This window comes from Alosa sapidissima, chromosome 2 (assembly GCF_018492685.1).
Source record: "Alosa sapidissima isolate fAloSap1 chromosome 2, fAloSap1.pri, whole genome shotgun sequence".
Taxonomy (NCBI): domain Eukaryota; kingdom Metazoa; phylum Chordata; class Actinopteri; order Clupeiformes; family Clupeidae; genus Alosa; species Alosa sapidissima.
Genome location: NC_055958.1, coordinates 7,305,389 through 7,330,989, shown reverse-complemented (window position 1 = coordinate 7,330,989; position 25,601 = coordinate 7,305,389). Strand labels below are relative to the sequence as shown.

Sequence of the window (25,601 nt, the reverse complement as noted above, 5' to 3'; positions counted from 1 at the left end):
CCCTAGAAACAACCTAGCAACGACTTCAAGTACCCTAGCAACAGCCTAGCAACCACATTCACGGTTAAAACCTAGCAACCAGCATAGCAACCACCATACTACTCTACTACTCTAACAACAGTCAGTTGTCATCAACTTTGACTCCCGTTAACTGTTTCCTCTGCCCACAACTGTCAAAATAAAACTCCTCACTACAATAATTCCAACCATATTCACAGTTAAAACCTAGCAACCAACATCATTAACCTAACCAGCATAGCAACCACCATAACTACTCTAGCAACAGTCAGTTGTCAACTCTGACTTCTTTCAACTGTTTCCTCTGCCCACAACTGATTCAAAATAAAAGTCATCACTACAATAATTCTATATTAAAAAATGTAACCATTTTAACTATCCAACTATTTAACTGTTCAGCCTTTCAAACTGTCAGTTGTCATCAACTATGACTCCCGCCAACTGTTTCCTCTGCCCACAACTGTTTCAAAATAACAGTACTCACTACAATAATTCCCTATTAAATAACCTAACCATTTTCACTATCCAACTATTTAACTGTTCAGCCATTCCAACGGTCAGTTGTCATCAACTACAACTCCCGCCAACTGTTCCCTCTGTCCTCAACTTCAAAATAAGTCCTCAATACAATAATTCCCTATTAAATAATTTAACCATTTAAACTATCCAACTTTTTAAATGTTCAACTATTCCAACTGTCAGTTGTCATCAACTACAACTCCCCACCAAACTTTTTTCTCTATCTGACCTCCATCTTTTTACTTGGATTAGATTTTAAACAATATTCAACAATATTTTATTCAGCAGCCATTTTTCCATTTTCATGCACTCGTAATTCCCAGGAATTACATTCTCTAGTTTAATAATGCTGCTGTGTGAATCACGGTAAGCGTGAATGAAGTGGCCACTTCTTAATGGGACCCACTGTATGGAAGTGGGCTAAGTAAAATAGAGATGTTTTAAATAAGATAAGGTTAATCAGAATTCTACGATATGCCCGCTTGACAACGGCAGAGATAGAACTGGCCTTTGGCCATAGCAACCATCCATTTAGAACGACTGGCCTTCATAGCAACCAAAGATCTGAGCTGTGTTGCAATGTGAGGCAAAGTATAGAAAGGTGATGAAACATACAGAGACAGGTCAAGAAATATAGTGCAATGTAGACAGTAGTATACAGTTGATTTACAGACGGTGGTTTAGAGTAATATGAAGTATTCCTTTATTCTGAGATAGGCTACATCAATAGGCTCTCAAAACAACCCCAGGCTCACAAAACAATCCCAAACAGACATAAGGTCTTTATAGAGCAAATCTATATAGATTATTTGTCAAATAAACCAGTAAAACATAATTTGTGGGATGGAATATATAACATTCACACTCATAGCTCATATTTTTTAAAAATAAATCAGTGAAAAAGTATCCTGACAAACAAGCAGCTTTTTAATGCCTTGGTCATATTTCATAATTTCAATTCCTCTGTAGGTTACCTGATAGCCCAGTTTGAGAGGCGCAAGACGCGTGACATTATTTATTTTTTGCAGCCAATCACTGCTGTCATTTTATTTTATTGATTTTATCTCAGTCATAGAAGCTAAATTCGAAGGCAGGCCAAAGGTAAAATCCAACGAATCACATTCAACCCGCAAGCCAATAGTTGAATAGCCCTCTCCTAGAGCTTTTGAGATATTGCCACTGCTCCAACATTGAAAGGCACTGTCACGTTGCTGACCGGACCAGGGCAAGCACACTTTCGCAGTTCCCGCAGGAAATGCAGTCTAGTTGTTCTTCTTAAGTTTTCTTATTCCTGTAAGCCCGATTTTTGGCCAGCTCCTGCTCCAAGACCTTTTGAGATATCGCCACCGGTCCAACTCTGGAACGTCCGGCCGGAACCGGTGTAGTGTGGAAATTGATGTGAATGATGTCACTGACTCTTGTCATTCTTCCGCCATATTGGATTGAATAGAAAGCGAAACTAAAGTTTCACAGATCACAAATTTGGTCCGAACTTCACGAAACTTGACGTACATGATCCTTGGACCAAGCCTCACAAAAGTTACAGAAAGGATTTTTGATTTTCAGAAGCGTTTGCCCGTCACAGCCAAACGAAATTGGCGGCAAAGCTCCGAAACAGGAAGTCGTCCATATCTCAGGAACACTGTCACATATCGATACCAAATTTTGTATATGAACTCGGGACTCCAATGTGAGGGTGCATAAGCTAAAAAAAAAAGAAAAAACATTCTAAAGGTTTCCAGCATTTGGCACCCACAGGTATTTGGTAACTGCCACCTTTCACCTTTGCACCTCTATCACCATGCCTTCCAAGAATGCACAATGTCTCCAGGCATTCTTGCCCAATTATGAAATCCTTGCTCTGCCATGGGATAGTATGGACTTAGGAACTGAAACATTAAGGAGAACATTAGCTATTTATTGCTGACGTAGTACAGTTATTTTCACATTGACGGTATTCAAATTAAAATTTTCATTATTGTTAAATATCATGATAAGAGAGTATTATTAAAAATGTTACAAGTATGCAAATGCATATGTTTACGGCCAGTTAGGTTTTACTTTGTTGTTTTGTTGTAAAGACATGCAAGGCATTCTGGGCCATGTAATGAACAGTGGTCGGCAGCACTCCATACGTATTAATATGAATAGGTGTTTCTGTAAACCTAGGGAAAATAAACAGCTATCTCTGTTACAAAAACGAGCTGGTAATCGCTCATTGAAGAGGGAACTATGATAAAAAGATTGTTTTCCTAAATTCATGGAGTTGACGAAAGAATTTAGGAAATGTCACGCTAATATTAAATTGTCTACATCTGAACGCTAGGGGGCAACGTTGTATTACATTTCACTAAATGCGGTGGAATTAGTGTGAGCTTCACAAGGAAGGAAGGTGCAAATATTATGTCATTTATCATGGGAAATTATTGGAAATGTTATTTCTTGTTTATTCTAATTGCAAACCACACACATCCATTCAGAAGCACACGTAGACATTTAATACTGGAAGACTGTCATTTTGTTTATTTGATGTTGCTTAGCAACGGGGACAGACTTCAGAGCAAAGATTCTAGAACAGAGCTTCAGAGAGACACGTTTTGAGTTCGTGGCCAAGTACCTAAAATATCGGTTTCCATGTGTAGGCTATGTGCTGGATGGTGTGCTTCCTTTATGAAAGTAAGTGTTTTATACAGGTAACGTTACAGACATAATGAGTCATGTTGTAGTGGTCCACATAAATGTGCCCCTTCTGTTATTAGAATGCTAAGCAGAGATTTTAACATCATTCATTTCTTGTGTGGCTAGAAGCTAGCTAGCTAGGTCATAGGGAGGAGATGTTGCTGTAACGTTATGAGATTTATGTTGCTTAGCGTAATGCCATGGTCATTTGATATGAGATGCTTGTACTCGTAACTTCGTCACTCGTAACTTTAGGACTCCTATTTTTTTTACTAAGAGTAATTCAGGAAGCATTTTAGCCCTAAAAGTAGCGCCTGAGTCTGTGACAGCTTAAGCGAGGACTCCTAATAAGACCGATTCACAAACAATGTTTTGTGGTGGCATTTCACGTCGCGATGTTTTGAAATGCGTCTAACAATCACAAGGGAACAATTTTGCATTGTAGGCATAACTAAGGGATGCAGTAACACCACCAACAACAACCAAAACTAGCCTACTCATTGTTTACATGTACATTAAATGTAACGTTTCATTGTGAATCAAATTAAAAGATTCTCCTCTTTGCAAACGTTGGCATAGGCATATGGTGACAGATTAATTTAATAATGTTGCTGCGTGAATTACGGTAAGCGCGAATGAAGTGGCCACTTCTTAATAGGAGTCACTGTATGGAAGTAGGCTAAGTAAAATAGAGATGTTTAAAATAGGATAAAGTTAGGATATGTCCGCTTGACAACGCAGAGATAACTGGCCTTTGGCCATAGTAACCATCCATTTAGAACGACTGGCCTTCATAGCAACCAAGGATCTTAGCTGTGATTCATGTAGCTACAGTATACATACAATGTGATGCAAAGTATAGAAAGGTGATGAAATACAGAGACAGGTCAAGAAATATAGTGCAATGTAGACAGTAGTATACAGTTGATTTACAGAAGGTGGTTTAGAGTAATATGAATTAAATATAAATATGTGCAGTGTATTAGCAGTTATCTCATACAATAAGTAGAATAATGTATGTAGATGTAGCAGTAACATTATAATAGTAGAAATAATAATATAGATATATGCAGTGTATTAACAGAATATAATAAAACAGAATAAATATGGATATTCAATATGACAAATGTATAACAGATATGTACATAACATACAGCTATGTGCAGTGTGGAAACAGTGTCATTGTAGTGCAGAAACAACATTATAAGAGTAGTAAGAATAAGTCTATGTGCAGGATGAATAGTATAAAGATCAGTAGAATAACTATGTAGAAATGTAATTACAGTAGGCCTATGTACATTTGTAAATAAATAGAAAACTATGGGTGAGAGGGATAAATTCATTTTATTTAGTCGTAAAAGTAAATTGCATTCAATTAAATTGCAATTAAAAATCTTTCCAGTAGGCTTTAATGTCACGCAAAAAGTACAACCAAAGCTGAGCTTGATCAACTAGAACGTCTAAAGAACCAGAACTTAAGTGTAGTTTTTTGCTGGGTCCCAGGCCATGTTGGTCTGAGGGGAAATGAGAAAGCGGACAGTGCTGCTAAGCAAGCCCTCAATGAAGAAGTCACAGAATGTCAAATCCCTGCCTTAAACCTATACTGAACTCTTACATCTCAGATAAGTGGCAATCTGAATGGGATTAATGTACCAACAACAAGCAAGGAATGTGAATTTTGGCACGTTTTCATGATCCACTGGGTCGTTATGGGCCACACAAAATACAGTGTTGCTAAAATAACTCCTATTGTGGCTATTAGAGACATGCGTTCATGAGTATCCAGCTCAATTTAATGAGTTAAGTAAAATACATTCACACACACAAAAAAAACATCACTAATGTTGTGGACATTCCTTTATTCTGAGATACATCAATAGGCTCTCAAAACAATCCCAAACAGACATAAGGTCTTTATAGAGCAAATCCATATAGATTATTTGTCAAATAAACCAGTAAAACAGAATTAGGGGATGGAATATATAACATTCACACTCATAGCTCATATTTCTAAAATAAATCAGTGAAAAAATATCCTGCAGCATTTTAATGCCTTAGTCATATTTCATAATTTCAAATTTTTCTCTAGGTTACCTGATAGCCCAGTTTGAGAGGTGCAAGACGCGTGACATTATTTATTTTTGCAGCCAATCACTGCTGTTGTTTTATTTTATTGATTTGATTTTAGTCATAGAAGCTAAATTCGAAGGCAGGCCACAGGTAAAAGCCAACGAACCGCATTCACCCCGCAAGGCAATAGTTGAATAGAGCTTTTGAGGTATTGCCACTGCTCCAACACTGAAAGGCACTGTTAGAATGCTTGGATCAAGCCAGGTTCAGCATAGCGTATGTCACTGTCTGCTCACGTTGGTGACCGGACCAGGGCAAGCACACTTTCGCAGTTCCCGTCGGAAATGCAGTCTAGTTAAGTCTGAGATAAATGGAAGTACTACTATACTGAATACTTTTATCTACCCTCTTATTTGAAATGGAAGTTACAGATGTGCTATAATTTATATGAAAGGTCATGTGTCCAAGTCCAATTTTCTTGCATGTATGAAGCATCAAAGACCACTAGATGGCAGGTCAGTGGTCTTTGATGCACATTAGATGGCAAGCAGGTACATTTTACCTCCACTGCTAAAAACACTACACTCCAAGCCATTTGAATGGGTAATTTTTTTTTTTGAATTTCCCCTGGGGATCAATAAAGTATCTATCTATCTATCTATCTATCTATCTATCTATCTATCTAATTTTGATTGAGACATTTGAATGGGTAATTTTGCAAACTGAAAAATACATTAGAAGTGAAAAAAACTTCACACAGAGCCAGATATCCTTTACAGCACAAGATTTATTCACCAATATACATATTCATTTTTCTCTGCATTGCAGACTGAACTTTATATTGTCTCACACTCTTTTGTACATTTGTTTATTTACAGATTTAAAATATTCTTTTCTTTTCCATCCCATTTACAACATCAATAGTACAGTGTTTCACATCTTTGAGTTGCTCTGTTTACAGTCTTAGGATTGGACCTTTACATTTATTTATTTATTTTTAAATCATGGACTCATGCGGTCAGACCCAAACAGAACAATGAGGCCACACACAGACCAGGACCATGCATGTGCATTCTGAGAGTCCAACTGACCAGAACCACCCATAGCATAGCTAGCCAACGTATCTTTAAAAGGAAGTGGCCTAAGAAAAACAGGGAATGGTTATTCATTGGACTGAGACACAAGCTTGTCCTAGGAACCCCACTCTTCAATCTGGGAGCAGCAACTCTGACCTTCAGTTCTCCAACAGTAGGGGCCTGACATGGCTATCTTTTTGCAAGTCTCAATGGTCACTAGTTAATTTCTTTCTCGCTTCTGCATATGTTCATTCTTTTGATCCACACAGACAATAACATACGGACAAATAAATTTGAAAACATTGCATAGAAATCACCTGTGATGTGAAACGGGGGGGAAAAAAGAGAAGGGATTTCTGTTGAAGGTCGAAGTTACTGTGGTGAAATCAGTGTGACAATCCTGAGATGGTCCAACATGTGGATATTTGGTTTGAAATGAAGAGGGAGATAAATGTGAACATTACACAGCAGACACCTTACTACCCTGCAACTCCAGCCATAAAAAGATTTGTTGTATGGGACAAAAACAAATGAACAAAAAAATCCTAGATGTGTGTGTGTGTAAGTGTCAGATTCAGCATGTCAACATTGGTCACATGACAACAGAGTGGGCTGAGGATTGGATAAAGTGCATCATATGAGGACGACGCCCACACTCTCACAGAAAACGAAGAACTAGACACACACTATTGAGACGAAACAACACTGTCTAGACAAAAAGACACACCCACGTCTTGCTGTTTGGTCTTACAGTGTTAAATCCTTGGTTACTCCACCAGCAATATAGATGACAACATTGCAGAGATGTATTTGAAATTAGGAAGTAATAAGCTTCTCCACAAACAGGACTGGCAGGTGCCCCCCTACAGCCCGCCCCATACAACAGAGACAATGGGGGGTTGCAAGGGGACACTGGGGCCTTGATGACCTTGACCCTGGGGCAGTTTGACTAGAGAGAATCAGGAAATGTTATACACGTATGCACATGTTCCTGCACCATCAAGTGCATGATGATTCGGCCCCTCAGGCTGTAGCACTTCATGTCACAACCCAAAAAAAAAAAAGAATATTTTCATATTTTCACACTATATTTCACACACACTATATTTCAGTCACATGAAGGCTTGTGTTAATTCTGAAAACATGGACACATCACAAACATGTACACATTACCCATGTACACACACATTACCCATGACATCATGAAATGACAAGACAAATATGGTTTGAAATAATGCCTGGACAGATTGAAGCAGTTAATCTTGGACAACTCCTTAGGAGCTTTAATAAACCCCGTTCATTTATCTCTCTGAAATAAGACCTACATCTCAAAAGGACACTAAGGACCAGCTTTAATTTGACCTTCAGCTTAAGACACAAGCATGGGCACGTCTTCCCTACGGGGGCCTTCTGCCTTGGCACATTTGGCAAAAAATAAGACATTAAGAGGAGCCTGCAGTAAGACCCAACATTACTCTGAGCACAACAAGGCTATGGACAGGAGTCCAACCCTTAACCGATCCATGAATACGATACCCATTCCACATGGAGAAACATTACAAGCAACATTAGCTTCCATTCAACATCTGTCTATAAGACATTTCACCGACAAAACTAGGCAAGCTTCTCTAATTCAGAATAATAAAGCAACTAGCGATTTCCAAAATTAATAATAATAAAAAGCTAACACAAATAAAACTGGACCACCGCCAAATGAGAAGTAAAACTCTTTGCTCTTGGACAAAAATGAAACAATCCCCTCAATGACCATATCAATTTAGCCCAAGTGGGCCTATGGCAACCCATGCTTCAGACAGGTGTGAGGGTAGAATAGACCTACTACTGGTCCCTTACTGGCCACCAACCTCTGGAGTTCCTGTAGACTAGGGCTAGGAGAGGAATAGCACCCCACTACAGGTCTTCCTTGAGCTTGGCGGGGTAACCTAGGGCCTCCCTCCACTACCCTCACAAAGACTGATTGACCGACTGACCGGCCCAAACCACTTGTAGCTGCTGGAGATTGTGTGTTGTGAGTCTGGTATAGAGTGGCAGACAGTGAAGAAGATGAGGTAGAACAACGTGTGAGCAGTTGGGTGAAACTGGTCACCAAACACTGGATGATTGCTTCTCTGACTGGAGAACAAACGGACCCAAGAAGGGCCATGAGACAAGAAAACAAGTCCATGTTACATGGTGTACACACACACATACACAGTTTCTTTTGATAGAACCAACAAACACAAGACTCTACAGTGTAACCATACTGTTTCAGGATAACAGGACAACAGCAAAACAGGCCTTAGGGTCACTTCAGTCAAGTAGCGTTCTCTACCAGCATTCTCTTAGAGCCACTTGGACAGCTACAGCATGGAGCCTTTAATTTTACAGTCCGCACACCAGACAACATGTGTCTCCAGAAGTTCAATCACACTCGCAAAGCTGGCAACAGAGAACATATATATATATAAAAAAAAAAAAAAGTCGCCTTTGTCTTTCACTTTCTCAATACATATATTCTGCACAAGGACTAGGATAGAAATTCCAGTTGTGATTACACAGCTGATTCAAGACCGTAAGCCGATAAAATAATATCTCTGAAGGAAAACAAACAACCCCCCCCACACACAAACTTCATAAATTACTTAAAATTAAATTAAAGTTTGTTGACAAGTGTAAAATTTCAGTTTTGATTTGTCTAGTCGGTTTCCGGTAATAAGCAAACTCCAAAGCGAAACAAAATAATATATTCAAAAGAGTTTTTACAATGTTGTCACTCTGTGCTAGTCCAGCTGTTTCTTGTAAAAGTAATAAACATTTAACAAAAACGTATAACAATTGATAGATTGCACGTCACCCAAGGATCAACAGGTAGGCATGACACACTACAGTGATTCACTCTTTTAGATGAACAAACATGAATTCTTATTGCTGATTGGCTTACAAAATATAAACTATATGCGTGGAACAGTAACTGAATTCTTTCTGAAAATATTACATCCGAAACCCACAGTATGTTTTTCCAATTGCTGAACACATCTTCAACTCTTCATACTCAGAGAGTCTCTGTTTTTTTTTTTTTCCTCCTGTAGACATGGAATGCTGAGTTTGGTCCAAGGACGTTGGGGTACTCCATCCAGCGAACAAGACTAGGTAGAGTAGGTAGACTAGGGGGGCGCTGTAGCGCCAGGATGGCTTTCCTCAGTGTTGTGCTTACACAGGCCTCCACCAGAGGGCAGCATTGGGCACAGAGCCTTTTTATATTTTGTTATAAATGTTTATGATTTGTTTTGAGATGTTTAAAAACACATGCGTGACCTGAGGCCCACACAGAGGCAGCCATCAGCCTCTACTGCGCCTCCACCAAATCCTGCGCCTCCACCAAATCCTGCACCTCCACCCAATCCCCCTCACTCCCCCACCCTCCACAGCACCTCTCCTCTCCAGCAGGCAGGCGAAACTCCACTCCTGGCACCCCAGACTGGCAGCGAGGCAGCCTGTATGACGGAGCCACCAGTGAAGAGGAGGCTGTGGAAGGACATTAGGGAAAGGACGAGGAGGAGGAGGAAAAGTAGTCGTCATAGTAGTTGTAGTTGTTGTGATGGTAAACAGGTGCAGGTCTGTCTGCTGACGTGTGTGTGTGTGTGTGTGTGTGTGTGTGTGTGTGTGTGTGTGTGTATGGGGAGCGCTACACTTGCGATATGATCTGCATGTTGAAGCTGGGCGAGCGGGACTGCTTGGTGAGCGGAGCTCCGGGCGGCAGCAGCTCCTGGCGGCCCCTCTGCCCAGCCAGGTGCTCCTCCTGCAAGCTGATGGTGGAGTGGCGATGGCCTGCCCCGGACGCAGACCCGCCTCCACCACCGTCCACTCCTGCGCCCAGAGAGCCCCCGATGCCGCCCGCACCCCCGCTGCTCCCGTTCAGGCTGGTGTCCGTGCAGTCCAGGGAGCGACTGGACGAGGTGCTGGCCGTGCGGGCGCGGGCCCGTCCGGCCGAGGGCAGGCTCGGCTGCCGCTGGATGAGGCTCAGCTCGATGACGTCCAGCTCAATGGGGTCGTCCACCGTCAGCAGTGGTGGCGGCGGCGGTGGTGGTGGTGGGGGTGACGACGACGCGGATGACCGCTGTGCAGGGGTGGGAGGAGAGGCGGCGGGGGTCAGGTGCACAGGCTGGGGCGTGGGGGGGGACGGAGGCGGCGTCTGCTGGAGCAGGTGCTGCTGGTGGTGTCGCCGTGGAGGCGGCTGGGGCTCAACCGGCGCCGCCATTTGGACAACGATGGTGGCGGTGGTGGGAGGCTCCTTGTGTTTCTCTGGCGGGGGCTTGTCCCGGGACAGGCGGCTCATCATGCTCTTCTTCATGCTGCTGCCGCCGCTGCTCTTCTGGCTGCCGCGGGTGACCCCTCCTCCTCCGCCACCTCCACTGTTGCGGGTGCTGCCGCTGCTGGCGAAGGGCTTGGGCGCGCTGGGTTGGCTGCTGTTGGACGCGCCCGACGAGAAGCCCTCATCCGGGTCGTTGAGGTTGAAAGACTCCTCGCCACCGCTCATCCCGTCCGCATCTGAGGAGGACCAGGAGAAGACGGAAGGTAAGGAGGAGGAGGGAGAGGGGGAGGCAGAGAGAGGGAGAGAAAGAGCAGAGGAAACAAGGGATTAAGTGGAGAGCAGCGACACCGCTGGTAGGGCTGTGAGATTTGTGCCCTTCTCTTCAGCTCTTCTAGACTTTAGAGAGTATGTGTTGTTTCACACCTGAAATTCCCCTTTCAAAAACTACTCAGAATTTAGTTCGTTCATGTCTAAACCCTCTCTAAAAGCACAAGCTATATCGAGCAGCGAATCAGAGCGCACAAATGCACTGTGTAAATGTGAGTATTCGGCGCTGGCAGCTACAGGGTTAATACCTGACACTACAACTTCCCGGCAGTAACCCACTGAGGAATAGCACTTCCATCATGTTATCTAATTACTATCTGCCTCAACAGTGGGGTTTTTGGTTAATAAGAGCGAAACATAAAAAAATCAGTTCACAGGCAAGGAGGGGGAAAAAAAGATCCAATTGAGCTAAAAATAGACTCTGCAAAATCACTGAGCAGGGACCTCTGGTGACGACAATGTTCACACAGCAATCTGGCGGTTTCATCAGCGTGGCCTTTTAATGCAATTATTCTCTCTGACAAAATAAAGCGTGACCTTGGATGTTGACTGTCCAGGGAGAGCTGGGAGGGCGTCTCTACATAAAACTCAAATCTTCGCGCAATTTTCTCCTCGGCTCGTGCTGATGAACTTTTATCTCTGTCTGACAGCAGGTCGCTTTTACCGCTGTTAATTCTCCCGGCACAGAATGAGTACTTAAACACCATTATTGTCCATTGACATTTAATAGGGAAAATCTCCACCAGGGACGTGGGGAGACTCGCCTTCATTTGGCGACAATTTAGTGGGACAGCCCAACAGGGTGATGATGGTAGCGGTACAAATAACTGGACTACAGTATGTCTTAAAAAAAAAAATAAAAAAAAACACATTTAAAATCCAAGTGCAGTCTCCTGTGTCGAAAGCTGGTAAGTGGGAAACAAGAGGGAGAGAGAGAGAGCGAGAGAGAGAGAAGACAAGGTTGAGTCAAAACAGAACAGAAAGGACACTGAACACTTTGGACAGAACATCAAACAAACAGCTACACAGGTTCCTCTCGCTCGTCATGCAGCGTTTGGAAAGCAGGCAGAAAAGTGGGTCACTGGACCGCAGTCCTCCATCAGGCAAGGGGGGGGGGGGGGGGGGATGTGGAAGAGAAATACAGAGAGATAAGAAATAAAAGGAAGAGTGGAAAGAAAGAGGAAGGCATGCACATGGTAAGTACCCCAGCACTAATGGCCTCCTGCCAAACTGACTGACTGGGCTCCTGCTGCCAATTAGGTGGAGGAAAGAGCAGCTCGATGGCAGAGCCACCTGTCAGGTTGGCCCATCTCCAGATTCAGTCACACACACACACACACACACACACACACACGCCCCAAACTACAGGCTAACAATGGAAACAACACGGGTGAGGTGAGGTCGGTCGTCTTCTAACAAGATCTTGTCTAGTTTTGATCCAACCAAGAGTTACTTATAGAACACCCTATTGTTAATGTATAGTGTATAGTGACTGACCATGGAGATATAGTATATTGGATTATTAGTATATCTGTGTCATGAGAAGAGAATCATGCTGACAACATGCAGTGGAAAAATGATAGTAACTAAGAGACAGTTTTAGAGTACGAGTCAACAACTAGCCAACAACATAGGCTCTATCCAAAAACAATCGATGCAAATATTGACTGTGTTTTACTGTGTACAAGAGATCTATAAATCTCTTTGGTCATATCCTGCCGATTTGAATCTGTTAATTAAAAGGGGCCAGGTTGTCTAATGGCTTCATGACTTGAATGAGTTGAGACAGAGGTGAGCGAACAGTCGGAGCGACCATGGGACCCAAGCCCCCCCCCCCCCCCCCCCGCTTCCTATTCTGCCCTCAGGTGAATGTCCTGCCGCAGGCGCAAGACTAAACAGTTTATTACTTCAAGCAGAGTCCAGACGGGACGGGCCGTCCGCGGAGACAATTAGACGTCTGACGGCGCCGTCCAAAGACACTGAAGTGGAGCCAATCTAACGCTGATGATGGGCCAGGAAGATAAGCAGTGCTGGCGCAGAAAGGGGAAGGGGGGGGGGGGGGGGGGGGGTCAAAAGATCAGGGGGCAGAATGGAGACATCCCGTGGGTGGCGTTTTGTTTTATCCTCTTTGGAGTTTGTTACTTGCGGAGCTCGAGCTTGTGTCTGCATGCACATGCGTGAAGGCATGGCAACCCACCCTCTGGCAGGGGAGAGGGGGCAGGGGGGGCTACTTCTCACTTACTGAGCATGCTCAAAAAAAAAAAAGAGAGAGAAAAACAAAAGCTTCATATCAACCTAGAGTGTGAAAGGAGTTGATGGAAATCAAAATGGCTGCTACTCCCATGGGTGGGGTGTGCTCGTCTGAGCACGCTCAGATGGCCAGACACATACACAGGCAGCTGCCCTCTGGAGGTTCCTAAACCCACCACCGGGGGCAGCTCAGAGTCAAACAGTTGAATGAAATTTCTTTTGGGGGGGGTTCAGGAATCTATTTCTCCTCTTAGTACATAATATAGGGTTCATGTGAGGGACAGTTGCCTGAAAAGTAGACTGTCGAGCATGCTCAGTTAGTGACAATGGGCGTTGCTCCTGAAGCAGATGACACAAGACAGGCTTGAGGTCGAAAGTAATGACGTAATGGAGAGGGGAAGGGGGGAAATAAGGTTCCATGCAAAGGGTCTCTGGCCTACATCTCGCCCCAAACCCAGAATAAAACAGCTGTTAATTGGCATTCGAGTCCTGTCGAAGAGGACGCAGCTACAGCAAGAGAAGGAAATTGGGGTCGTAGGATTGGGGGAGTTGCATTGTCAGCAGCTAAATGTAAAGGAACCAGATGAAGTTAGTGCAGCCCCGGTATTGGCACAGGTACACCTCTCAAATGAAGCAGGGGTATCTGTGGGGAGAGGTTGGAGAGGGGTAGGGCTCTCCCCTTCGCCAATCCTCTCCCTGCTTATTGGTGTCTGACCCCCACCGCCCCGCCTACCCTCGTGAGTGACCGCGAGAATGTCGACGTGACCCCGCCCTCCTCGGTCCTGATTGGCCGCCGGTGGGTCCTGGTGGGCGGTGTGTCGGCGGGGAGGGATGGTGAGGGTGAGCTCGTCGTCAGTGGAGTAGTCAAAACAATCTGGGAGTCAACAACAACACAACACAACAGGGACGACACGACACGGGAGGCCTTAGTGATGGTGGCAACAGCACAGCACAGCACAGCACAGCTTTTTTGAAGGATCTCATCAATACAGAGCACGCGCCCGCACACACACACACACACACACACACACACACACTTTTCAGCAAGCAGTACAAACAAAGCAGCAGGGCTGATGTTGATTCCTTTAAAGGACAATGTTGAACAGTTCAATAGCACAACACAGACAGAGATTGAGAGATAACGAGAGAGAAAGAGATGGCAACAGAACGGCAGCTGAAACATTACTGCTGTCATTACAAGACACAACAAAGAACATCATCTAATGAGGCTGTCAAAACAGGAGATGACACACAACACTGAAAAAACATGTCTTTTCCAGCAGAGAGAGAGAGAAAGAGGGAGGGAGGGAGAGAGAGAAAGGGAGGGAGAGAGAGAAAGGGAGGGAGAGAGGGTGGGGGCAAAAAAAGTAAAAAGAAAAAAATCAGAGAGGGAGAGAGAGTGAGAAAGAGAGAGTATATAGTTTTCCTGTTGCTCTCCAGGGTGCCAAAAAAGACAGCGTTTAAATGTCTACTGTGATGTGTTTTGTGATGCGGCAATGCCATGAGCGCCATCCAAGAGAAGCGTTGACGCCTGGTCATCATCCGACCATGCGACCATGAGCGCTAATTTCAGTTCCTTACGCATCACTGGCTTCACAGCTGCCCAGCAACCCCCCCCCCCCCCTTTGCAGTTTACCAAAATACATTTGAGACAATCTGCAACCTCATCAGCTTAGCACAGAAGCACCGAGATCAGGCACTGCAGCAACTTCAGCTTGGGTAAAAAATATGTTGCAGAAGCAGTTATATTAGGATTTTTTTACAGTATATTCATTACGGTGAGAGTTAGGGTGATTAAACTGACACTGTGATATGCTGCTGGGGAAATGTGCCAATAAAACAAATTTGCTATATTTGACCAAATATGTATATGATTGAATGTGTGTGTGACTGTGTATGTGCGTGTGTGTGTTGGTACGTGTGTATCAGTGTGTGTGTGTGTGTAGGTATGTGTGTATCTGTGTGTGTGTGTGTAGGTGTGTATCAGTGTGTGTGTGTGTACACATGCGTGTGTCCCCTCACCCTCTCTCTTCCAGCGGTGTCGGCGGATGGAGGCGGCGGTGATGGCGGAGCGGGAGATGCGGCTGACCGTTGGGGTCACCTCCACCTGCAGGACCTTTCGTCCCTGTGAGTCGCCGGGAGCGCAGTCAGGCAGCGAGCGCTTCATGGCATTCCCCAGCTGAGGATCACAGAGAGTACACACACACACACACACACACACACACACACACACACACACACGGGTCAGAGGCCAACTCACATATACACACACCCATGATGTAATGAATAGGATAGTGAGGGTTAATTTAAGCAATAAGCCCCGAGAGGCCGTAGGTTACGCCGATTCTACAACAGCTAAGGGGTGTTGTTAGGCACGACACGCTAGCTGAGTGCCTAAAACCCCCCTTAGCTGTTGTAGAATCAGCGTAACCTACGGACTCGAGTGGCTTATTGCTTTTCTAAAACTGTTGCTATAAATACCTGGCAAAGTTTCATAAAGTAAAAGGAAAACAAAGAGAAATGTAACGATTTATTCATAGATAATCATTCTTCCGCCAAGAAATATATTTCCTCCAGGGCCGGCCCGAGGCATAAGCGAACTAAGCGGCTGCCCCAATCGAGTTTCTTTCTTTTTTTTTTTCACATAATAAATAACGTAAACAAGTGACATCAATGAATGAATAAATGAAACAATTAATAATTTAAAACAAGAAAATTCTGATTTCATGATCAATATGCCTGCCTACCTCTACTGTGTCTGCCAGCCTTTGAGTCACGCGCATAAACTAGACACCTCGGGTGCATAGACAATTCGTGCAGACACTGCATCAAGTTCAAAAATCGGAAGACGGTAATGTTAAGAAAAGTATCCCTCTGGTGCCAAAAACAGTAAGAAGAAAATGACAGAGGAGGAGAAAAACGAGCAAGATACAGGTATGTTTGCATGATTATTTACAGTATGTTTTGTGCTTGAGGCAGCTAGCTAGCTGTCATGATCTAATAATATAAGCCATCACCAGAGCTAAATCCCCGCCATCAACAGAGAAATGTCTCCCATTAATATATATTTATCTAGATGTATTTCAGATGTCAAGGAAATTGGGATTGTTTTGGATGTTTAATCAAGCATGTACCCTAGCCATAGGTGGGCTTTTGTTGTAAATTAAAGTTAGCTAGCTGACTGAAGTGGACATTAGCACTACAGTAGCTACATGAAAACGTACTGTAGCTGAAGGAAAATGTACCACAGAGGGATTGTTTCTGATTTTGCAGTGTCTGCCTCCATGGCTGATGACACAGAAGGTGAGGTTTTCTTGATGGCAAATGGTTACATAGTATGACATGACACATTTAACATAGTTTTTGTTTTATTTATTTATGTATTTATTTAATCATTGCAGGTTCGTCAGAGTTGCAGATACCTGAAAGCCAGGAACGAAGTAGGAATAAGTATCTATTTTTTTGGGACATTTTATTTTTGATTATTAATGTTTGTCTATTTTGGTTTTATTTTGTAGTTGAAGATTGCTCATTTAATGCACATTTGCGGATTTGTTCTGCAAATCTGTTGAAAAACAAGTCATTAAACGGATGTACTTGTTTACAACAAATACAAATGCTGTTGTATTTTGTTATTTGTCAATTCAACTTCAGTAAACCACCCTTAGTGCTTCACTTTGAATATGAATGTTTTAAATAAATCTGTAAATAATAAATAAATTAGTACCCTCTAAGATTAAAAGGTGACAGGGTTGGTGTAAATAACAACTAATACATTGGTTTACCAAGCACATGGGGCCAGAAGTCTAGAGCGGAGCCCCAAAACATTTTTGGCATGTGAGCAAGGATGGATTATTGAATGCGCCTACCGAGTCCTTATGCATCTGTGTCCAGGGGGACAGTAGTTCATAATCAGTCACTGTATTAATGCATAACCTCACTGTATTAATTTATAATATGTCATTATAGTGTGAAGTTGTCAATTATCGCCAAGCACAGGTGACTCTGCGTTGTGGGAGGGGGCCCCCAAATCAAATTCTGCTTAGGGCCCCCAAAAGGCTCGGGCCGGCACTGATTTCCTCTATCTGAATGGTTGCCAAGCAATGTCGAAACGCAGCTACTTTAACTTTTGTATCAAGTTAAGGACCGGAACTCAGTTTTAGAAGTACATTCGGTAACACTTTACTTGACAGTATCGACATAAGAGTGACATGACGCATGAATCCTAACCATAACCTCTAACCCTAATCCTAACCCTAACTTGTTATGACAAAAAACGAATGACACCTAATGACAGAAGCGCTATGTCATAAACGTTTATGACTTGTTTATGACACGTTCATGACAGTGTCATGTCACTCTTATGTCGATACTGTCAAGTAAAGTGTAACCGTACATTCATACACTCTATTTACATTACGTAAAAAACACACTTCCCATAAGCACTTTTAACCAAATGAGTCTTTAGGCTTCACTGTTGACCTCTATAAGAGGTCACAGACAGACAGACAGAGACAGGTAGGTAGAGCTGCTGGGGTGAGGACAACTGTCTGAAAGCTAGGCAGCTTTAATAAAAAACAGCATGCAGTACAGCAGTGTGCATGAAGGTCTCATTTCTTTCATATTCATAGACCTTAAATGACCACATCTGACGAGACCTAGTGAGTCAGGCAAGGACTTCATGCTAACGGGCACAGCTGGCTAGGGCAAACAGCATTACTTCTAAACCCAAAGTGGCAGACCACTGTGAGTGTGTGTGAGTATGTTTGTGATCTAGAGAGAAAGTGAGAGAAAGTGAGAGAGAGAGAGAGAGATTTGAACTATTAGAAAATGAAGACAAATTCCCGTACTTGTTGGGAGAGCATAGAAGTTGTGTAAAACTCGCTGCACAGTACCTGTTAACATGTCATAAATCGAGGAAGTGAGTGACCCATATTGTGATATGCTTTGCTTTATATCAATAATCAATACCCATGATAGCACATTGATAAATATACAGTATAGTATGTATAGTAATACTGTATCATTATACATTTCATTTATTATTCTCTCTTTTTAATTATTATCATTTTGTTGTTATTGTTATTATTATTATTATTATTAATTTGTATTTTTTAAACAGATATTGTATCTGTGTTGTTTTGTTATATGTTTGCTTTGGCAACACTGCTTCATTGAGAGAGAGAGAGGCGTGTCTATGTTTATCTGTGTGTGTGTGTGTACGTGTGTGTCTGTGTGTGTGTCTCACCAGGAGGGGCTGGGAGAAGAGTTCCAGCTGGGATCGGTACAGGATGTCTTCGAGTGCCTCTCTCCCCATGTCCCACTCCCCATTGTACCTGCACAGAGAACATGCTAATTCAGTCATGCCGATTCACACTCACCGCCACATGGAGTCACGCTACCAACACCATCAGGCTGACAGCACCTGCATCACCATAGCAGAACAATCCAGCAGGCCGCAACCTATTAGTGTACAACTTGGAGAAAAAGTTTACATACATAGAGCACAATGAATTCTCTCTGTGCATTGGACTGTGCTATACAAACACATTTGCCATATATATGTATGCATACTGCATATGGTCTTTTGGATTTGTCTGATAATCCAACAGAAATGCTTGCTGGTATGTACGTTTTGCTATTTGGAAGAATCTTTCACCCAGAGCCACTTCCAGTTCTCCAGTTCCACCCCCGAGCTACGAGCAGAGGCTGGCTGTGAGCGCCACGCTCTACAGGAGATGAGCACCCACAACAAAGACACCCCATTCATCAAGCTATTGTTATACCTTTCTTTTTGAGGAACACACACACGTTACTCTCAATTGTGAATTCTCAGGTGCAGCATTCCCTCCTCCCTTTCGCCTCCCCCGTCTCATCTTCACTTAGTACGCAAATATAACACAGAGACGTGGTGTGCATGTGGCTTAAGGGCATTCTGTGAGCATCTTGCTATAGTAATACTATATACGCGTTCACATGCCATAGCGGATACCCCATTTTGGGTTTGAATCCAGAGGCCGTAGGGACCTCAGCAAAATGTAGGTCACACGTAAGTACCAGTGCGATGACAAATAGGGGTATATGATAGCCATATAAATATCATGATACACCAAAGCAGGCAGTCATATATGGGCCAAGTGCACTTGTGAGCAAAGGTTATATAGGACTTGTTTGTTTCCCAAGTGGTGTAAGCCATTTGCAGTTGCTCTACTCATTATCAAAAAAACGCACACACACAGACACACAGAAACACAAACACTCTAGAATGGAGATAAAGCAGGGTTCTGAGAAGTGGATGTACAGTCTTTCATGTGGTGCCAGACGTTGTCATAATCTCACAATGCAAGACAAAGTGTGGATTTCCCAAACAACCAAAACACAACATCATCAAAAACAACAAAAAAAGTGTGTGTGTGTGTGTGTGAGTGTGAGTGTGTGGGGGGGGGGGGGGGGGGGCTCTACTTTGATGTAACGTTCACAGCATCCAGAGAGAATCAGTGGCGAGAACAATATCAATTCTGAAAATATCTTTCAACTTCATGAAATCAGGCCTATGCACTGACCAATGTCACATCTCATAATCCTCTCTCACAAGCAGGGCTCATCGACATTAATGGTTGCTCCGTTGCCCTTGGCTACCAAATTGTTACCAGTGGCAACCAGATTTGGTTGGCTTTGGCAACCAAAACCTCATGCCTGGTTGCCAAGCTGGCAACCACTTTTATCCACTTTTAAAAGTTAACGTTGAGCCCTGCTCACAAGGCCACATGTGCTTGTAATCACGTGAGAGTGCTTGTGTGCTAAGAGTAGCGCTTCTCTCTCCATAACTGGACTGGAAGTGTGACGAGGGTCAATCTCTGCCACGTGTTTTCCCATCAGCCATCTGAAAGAAGAGAGGCATCCCCCTCCTTCAGTCTGGTGGCTACAAGGCTCTGACTAATCTCTAATGCATTTCCCTCATAAAAGCTGCACAGAGGCACCAGAACAGACGGCGTTAATGGCCACCTTATTGCTGTGCTCCTGAGCTGATGTAGAAGCTGGGCCACTGCGGAGATGTGTGGCGTCCGACTGCAAACACTGACCTCTCATAAACAATGGGGATATCTGGATATGGGAGGCCATATTTCCATCACGTAGGCCACCCCTCCTATACTCTATTTGCATTACATAAAACCACACTTCCCATAAGCACTTTTAACCAAATGAGTCACTGTTGACCTCCATAAAAGGTCATGGAAAAACAAACACATACATGTACACACACACACACCCTATCTCTGGCTTATCCATCCTAACTCCATTCCCATGGTAGAGCCTGTGTTTCCACTGGGGGCAGGGGAGGGGACTGAGGTGGAGGTAGCAGTCTCTGAGCACAGGGAGAGAGAGGAGGGAGGGAGGCAGGGGAGGAAGCCTGCCATTATCGGCGGTAATCTGCTTTATAACGGCCGCTCACCCCTGTCCAATGAAATCACCCGCTCCCACAATGCTTTGCAAATCTAATCAGAGGGGTATCTAATGGAGTGCTGTCCTCAGTGTGTTAGTGAAAGCATAAGGAGGGGAATGGGGAGGAGAGAGCCATTGGGTCTGCCAACACGGTACAAATCAAACCTCCTAACCCTTTAATTAATAGGAGCTTTCTGGCTTACAGATGAATACAAATTAAAGGCTTGTTGGACTTTGCGTGCACATGTGTTTCTAGGTGGTCAACGTTCTAGGTGCGGTGAGGTGTGGAGGGGTGAGAGGTCACTCACGTGGCGTGGTAGATGGCGGTCAGCATCTGCACCATGAAGTCGGCATCCAGCTGCACACGGTTGCACGGCTCCCGCCACGGCTTCTGCTGCTGCCGCGGAAACCCGCACACACACAGTCTGCAGAAGGACGAGAGATGGGAGAGAGGTGAGGGACAGAGTGACAGAGGAGGAAGACAAGAAGAGGGAGAGAGAGAGAGAGAGAGAGAGAGACAGAGAGAGAGAGATGAAGGCAGGGTCACAGAAAGTTCTGGAAAGATAGACATAGTGGCAACACATGCCCTGAGGTTTCTGCCCCAAATCTAAGCCGGACTGCAATCCTGTCCCTGCAGTGGACATGACTGGCACTCATTTTAATGACCTGTTCCACTATGACAAACTGTAAGTAAGAAAGCTGACCGCTCCCATCTCTGACTTGAGCTCACTTGCTGAGGAGGGCGCTTCAAAAACAACGCAGACCATCAATTAGCGGCTGACACCATGATGATATACTGCCATGACGGCTCTCTGAGGCGGCATGATCAGACAGAGTGGAACGGGTCGGGGGCTGAGATGTTGACACGGGCATCTCTCTGAGAGGCGACCAGGAGCCCCACAGGTAATGAGGCAGTTAATCACCAGCGGCAAGCGATTACACACTGTAATTACAGGGTTTGTCAGTGTGGTGCCACACCGTGCGGGTACAAACACGCCGTCTGAGGTGGCACGCAAGAAACACACACACACACACACACACTGAACTGAGAGAAAAAGTAAATGTACAGTGCATTTCTGAGAGAGCGTCATTGACCAAGTTACACTTAAAGGAGAAAGATGAGGGTAAAAAGAAACCACTAACTAAACAACAACCAGCAGAGATAGATAGAAAGAGAGAAAGAGATAGATAGATATAGAGAAAGAGATAGACAGACAGACAGAAAGAGACAGACAGAGAGAGAGAGAGAGAGAGAGCAACCTGGAGCTCATCCTGCAGACAGCCTGGTAGGAGGAGGGGGGCATGTAGACCACTGCGGAGTTGTAGCACAGCATCAGGAAGCACAGCACCTCAAACCTGCAACAAGACACAGACAGCGTCCGCCAGTAGTCCGTTAGTATTTCACTCATGCAAACAGGAAGCAAAACAAAGCAGAGATTACATCAATTAAACACTGCTTAGCTTGCAGGGTCTGCGGCCAAGACCTGATAGTATTCTGACAGCAGTGACCTCTGACCTCAAATCCACATCACCAATCCAACCAATGAAGAGAGTGAACAGAGATTCCATTTCATTTTGGCATGAGTCCCTTGCCATTTTGATTGAAATGCAGTGTGGCCCATGGCGTTATTTGGAGAAATGGAATAAAGTGCTTGGCATTATTTTTTGCCAGATTTTTAAGTGCTGCGGTTGTTGAATGCAATATACCTGAGTGGTATGCATCTCCAGCCAATTCTGACTTGATTTCCACACTCTTTCAAAACATATTTGGTATATTACTTTTTTGAGTAAGGAAACGCAATCTGAAAATAAATATCATGAACGTTTTGGCTCAATGCCTCAAGTCACTAGCAAATATTTATTCTACCGAAATGCATTTCATAGTGTTCCATTGTGCAGTAAAACCGTGCTCATACATGGCAGTGATGGTTGTCCATAGTATCCAATGCAGCAAAAGTAAACATGAACACAACAGGAAGACCAAAGCAGTAAACATGAACACAATAGGAAGACCAAAGCAGTAAACATGAACACAATAAGAAGATCAAAGCAGCCGACTGTAGAGCATGTGCAGTTGGACACACTGTTAATAAGAAAGGATTTGACAAAACTGAACTAAAGCTTTGTGCTTGATTGCTTTTATCTGAAAATAAAAACAAGTCTGCTGGGACAGTGTATTAGAGAGAGAGAGAGAGAGAGAGAGAGAGAGAGAGAGAGAGAGAGAGAGAGAGAGAGAGAGAGAGAGAGAGAGAGAGAGAGAGAGAGAGAGATAGATATACACACACATACTGACTATTAGGCTGTTTAACATATCACAAGGCTGCCCAGACTGTGGTGTGAGAGATGTCAGTGAGATAAGAGCGAGGCGGTGGTGAGGCTCGGGGGGTGTTATCTGGGGCTGAGGAGGGGAGCTGCTGAGGCGAGGAGGCAGAGGTAGGCGCCACGCCCATAAATAACCTGCCAGAGAGGGCAGCCGTTCCTCAGAGGTCTACCACACTGCACTTGTAAACACACGCATGCACGCACACACACGTACGTACGCACGCACACATGCAGTCAAGCTTGAGGGGCCGTGTGGGACTGGGCTGTGATCCATCAGGGAGAAATTTGACCTTTCACAGGTCGACGCCGATGGATAAACGCACTGCTGCTCCAGCTCAGTGGGAGCTGTTCACTACAGCTTGCGTGCCTACAGGGCTGCACGTGTGTGTGTGTGTGTGTGTGTGTGTGTTGTTTACTTCAAAGTGTGCTCCTTGTGTGTACACTTTCACCTCCAGGCTTGATGTGTGCATTTCTAAATCTGTGTACACTGTGAAAAGTCTTGAGGCTAAAGCAAACACTGAGTATGTGCTGTGTGCACTAGTAGAGTGTGTGTGTTCGACTGGACAATAGCTGGGTGTGCATTTGTGTGCATAGTGGTTTTGAGTACGTTTTCACAGCTATGAGTGCATCCTATGAATGCATGCTCAATGTATGTTGTTCTATATATGTGTGTGTGTGTACACGCACCTGTTTTGCGCTGTGAAGGTTTCTCTTTGTGGATGCAGGCCACTGTAAACCACTCTGATCAGGTCATGCTGACACAGGGCTCCCTCTGTCAACGCCATGGAGCCTAGACTAGATGGCTAAGGGGGGGGGGAGAGAGAGAGAGAAAATTCAGCATTCCCAAGCTAAATCAACCCCCCACTCAAACACTGCCCCATATTTCCCTGGCGAACACAAGTAATTCTGATGAATGACAGATGGAAGCACGCTCTCCTGCATCACAAGTAGAAACGCCATGTAACAGGCAGTATAGCGCACAATTGAATTAGAATCCGGAGTGGTCCGGCAATGAAACTTCAGATCATCGACACCGACGGCACGGCACAGCATGGATGAACGTCCCGAGGGGCTTCCCGGCAGTGCCGCAGAAATGAACACAGACTCTGCCGACAGAGAGGGAAATTATGGCATCAGAGACGGAGCGCAAGACGGAGCAGATACGGTCCGGAATACCGTCGGAATACTGATGAAGATGGAATGTGGCATGAATCCAATATCTCGACAGGCACCTCAAGAGAACCTCTCGGGGTTGAATGTGCGATAAAGAATGAACTGTGGAACTGTGTTTTGAACTGCATACCAATAGACTGACTTCTGCAGTGGTTAAGAAAAAGACACTGCTGCAACAGGTTTTCACTGCAGGTTTTAGGTTCAAGGTTTATAAACTATAGCACTTTAGGATACGGAAACCGATTACCATATCATTTGGAGATGAATGCGTGTGTGTGTTAACATTCTGAGCACAACTGAATTATAATCTTTGGAGGTTTACTACTGATGTGTGTATTATTTGAGACATCAATGAGAAGGAAGGAGGGTATGAGTGTGTGTGTGTGTGTGTGTGTGTGTGTGTGTGTGTGTGTGTGTGTGTGTGTTGTAGGTGGGCGTGTGTGTGTGTGTTGTAGGTGTGTGTGTGTGTGTGTGTGTGTGTGTGTGCGGGCATGTGTGTGTGCGTACAGTAGGTGGGCATGTGTGTGTGTGTGGGCTCTGATGACTTGAGGATTAGTGGACGTGTGTCGTGACTTGTGTAGTCAGCGTGGCGTGATGAAAGCACATGGCACAGCACAGCACGACAAGCTGATTCACGACTCAGCTTCCCTCACGTGCAAGCCTGTACATCCCAAACCGCATCCATGCCAAACACTCCCCAACAACATCTATGCTAACACTCCCCAACAACATCTATACATACATGTAAACACTCCGCAACAACATCTATACATGCCAAACACTCCCCAACAACATCTATACATGGCAAACACTGCCCAACAACATCTATACATTGCAAACACTCCCCAACAACATCTATACACCCTAAACACATCTATACATCTCAAACATTCCAAAACCACATCTATACTCCACAGCCAACTCTATACATCCCAAACACTCCACAGCCAAATCTATACCTAAACACTCCACAACCACATCTGTACATCCCAGACACTCCACACCCACATCTATACATCCCAAACACTCCAAAACCACATCTATACTCCACAGCCAACTCTATACATCCCAAACAGTCCACAGCCACGCATTCATCCTAAACACTCCCCAACAACATCTATACATGCCAAACACTCTCCAACAACATCTATATACATCCTAAACACTCCACATCCACATCTATACACAGGGTTCCCACACCTTGGTTAAGATCAAATTCAAGGACCTTTCAAGGACTTTCCAGGCCCAATATCCTCAAATTCAAGGACCTAATGTGTCAATAAATTTCAAGCATGTGCATTTGGGCAGCCGCGGCCTACTGGTTAGCGCTTCGGACTTGTAAACGGAGGGTTGCTGGTTCGAACCCCGACTGGTAGGCCACGGCTGAAGTGCCCTTGAGCAAGGCACCTAAC

General features: G+C 44.2%; 1 protein-coding gene across 5 annotated transcripts in view; it reads right to left on the bottom strand.

Annotated features, from left to right (window-relative positions):
* Nucleotides 1–6,055: 6,055 nt before the first annotated feature.
* Nucleotides 6,056–25,601, bottom strand: part of LOC121688129 (protein FAM126B-like) — a 53,384-nt gene continuing 33,838 nt past the window's right edge. For 4 of the 5 annotated variants that reach the window (XM_042067544.1, XM_042067522.1, XM_042067535.1 and 1 more), the window contains exons 6-12: nt 23,704–23,819; nt 21,955–22,050; nt 21,003–21,119; nt 18,500–18,587; nt 15,274–15,430; nt 13,985–14,125; nt 6,056–10,910 (exon numbers count right to left, since the gene is read on the bottom strand). In XM_042067544.1, the coding sequence (XP_041923478.1) occupies nt 10,048–10,910; nt 13,985–14,125; nt 15,274–15,430; nt 18,500–18,587; nt 21,003–21,119; nt 21,955–22,050; nt 23,704–23,819 (1,578 nt within the window). In that variant the 3' untranslated portion in view covers nt 6,056–10,047. The remainder of the gene's footprint in view (nt 10,911–13,984; nt 14,126–15,273; nt 15,431–18,499; nt 18,588–21,002; nt 21,120–21,954; nt 22,051–23,703; nt 23,820–25,601) is intronic. The other variant, XM_042067552.1, reaches the window with a different exon arrangement.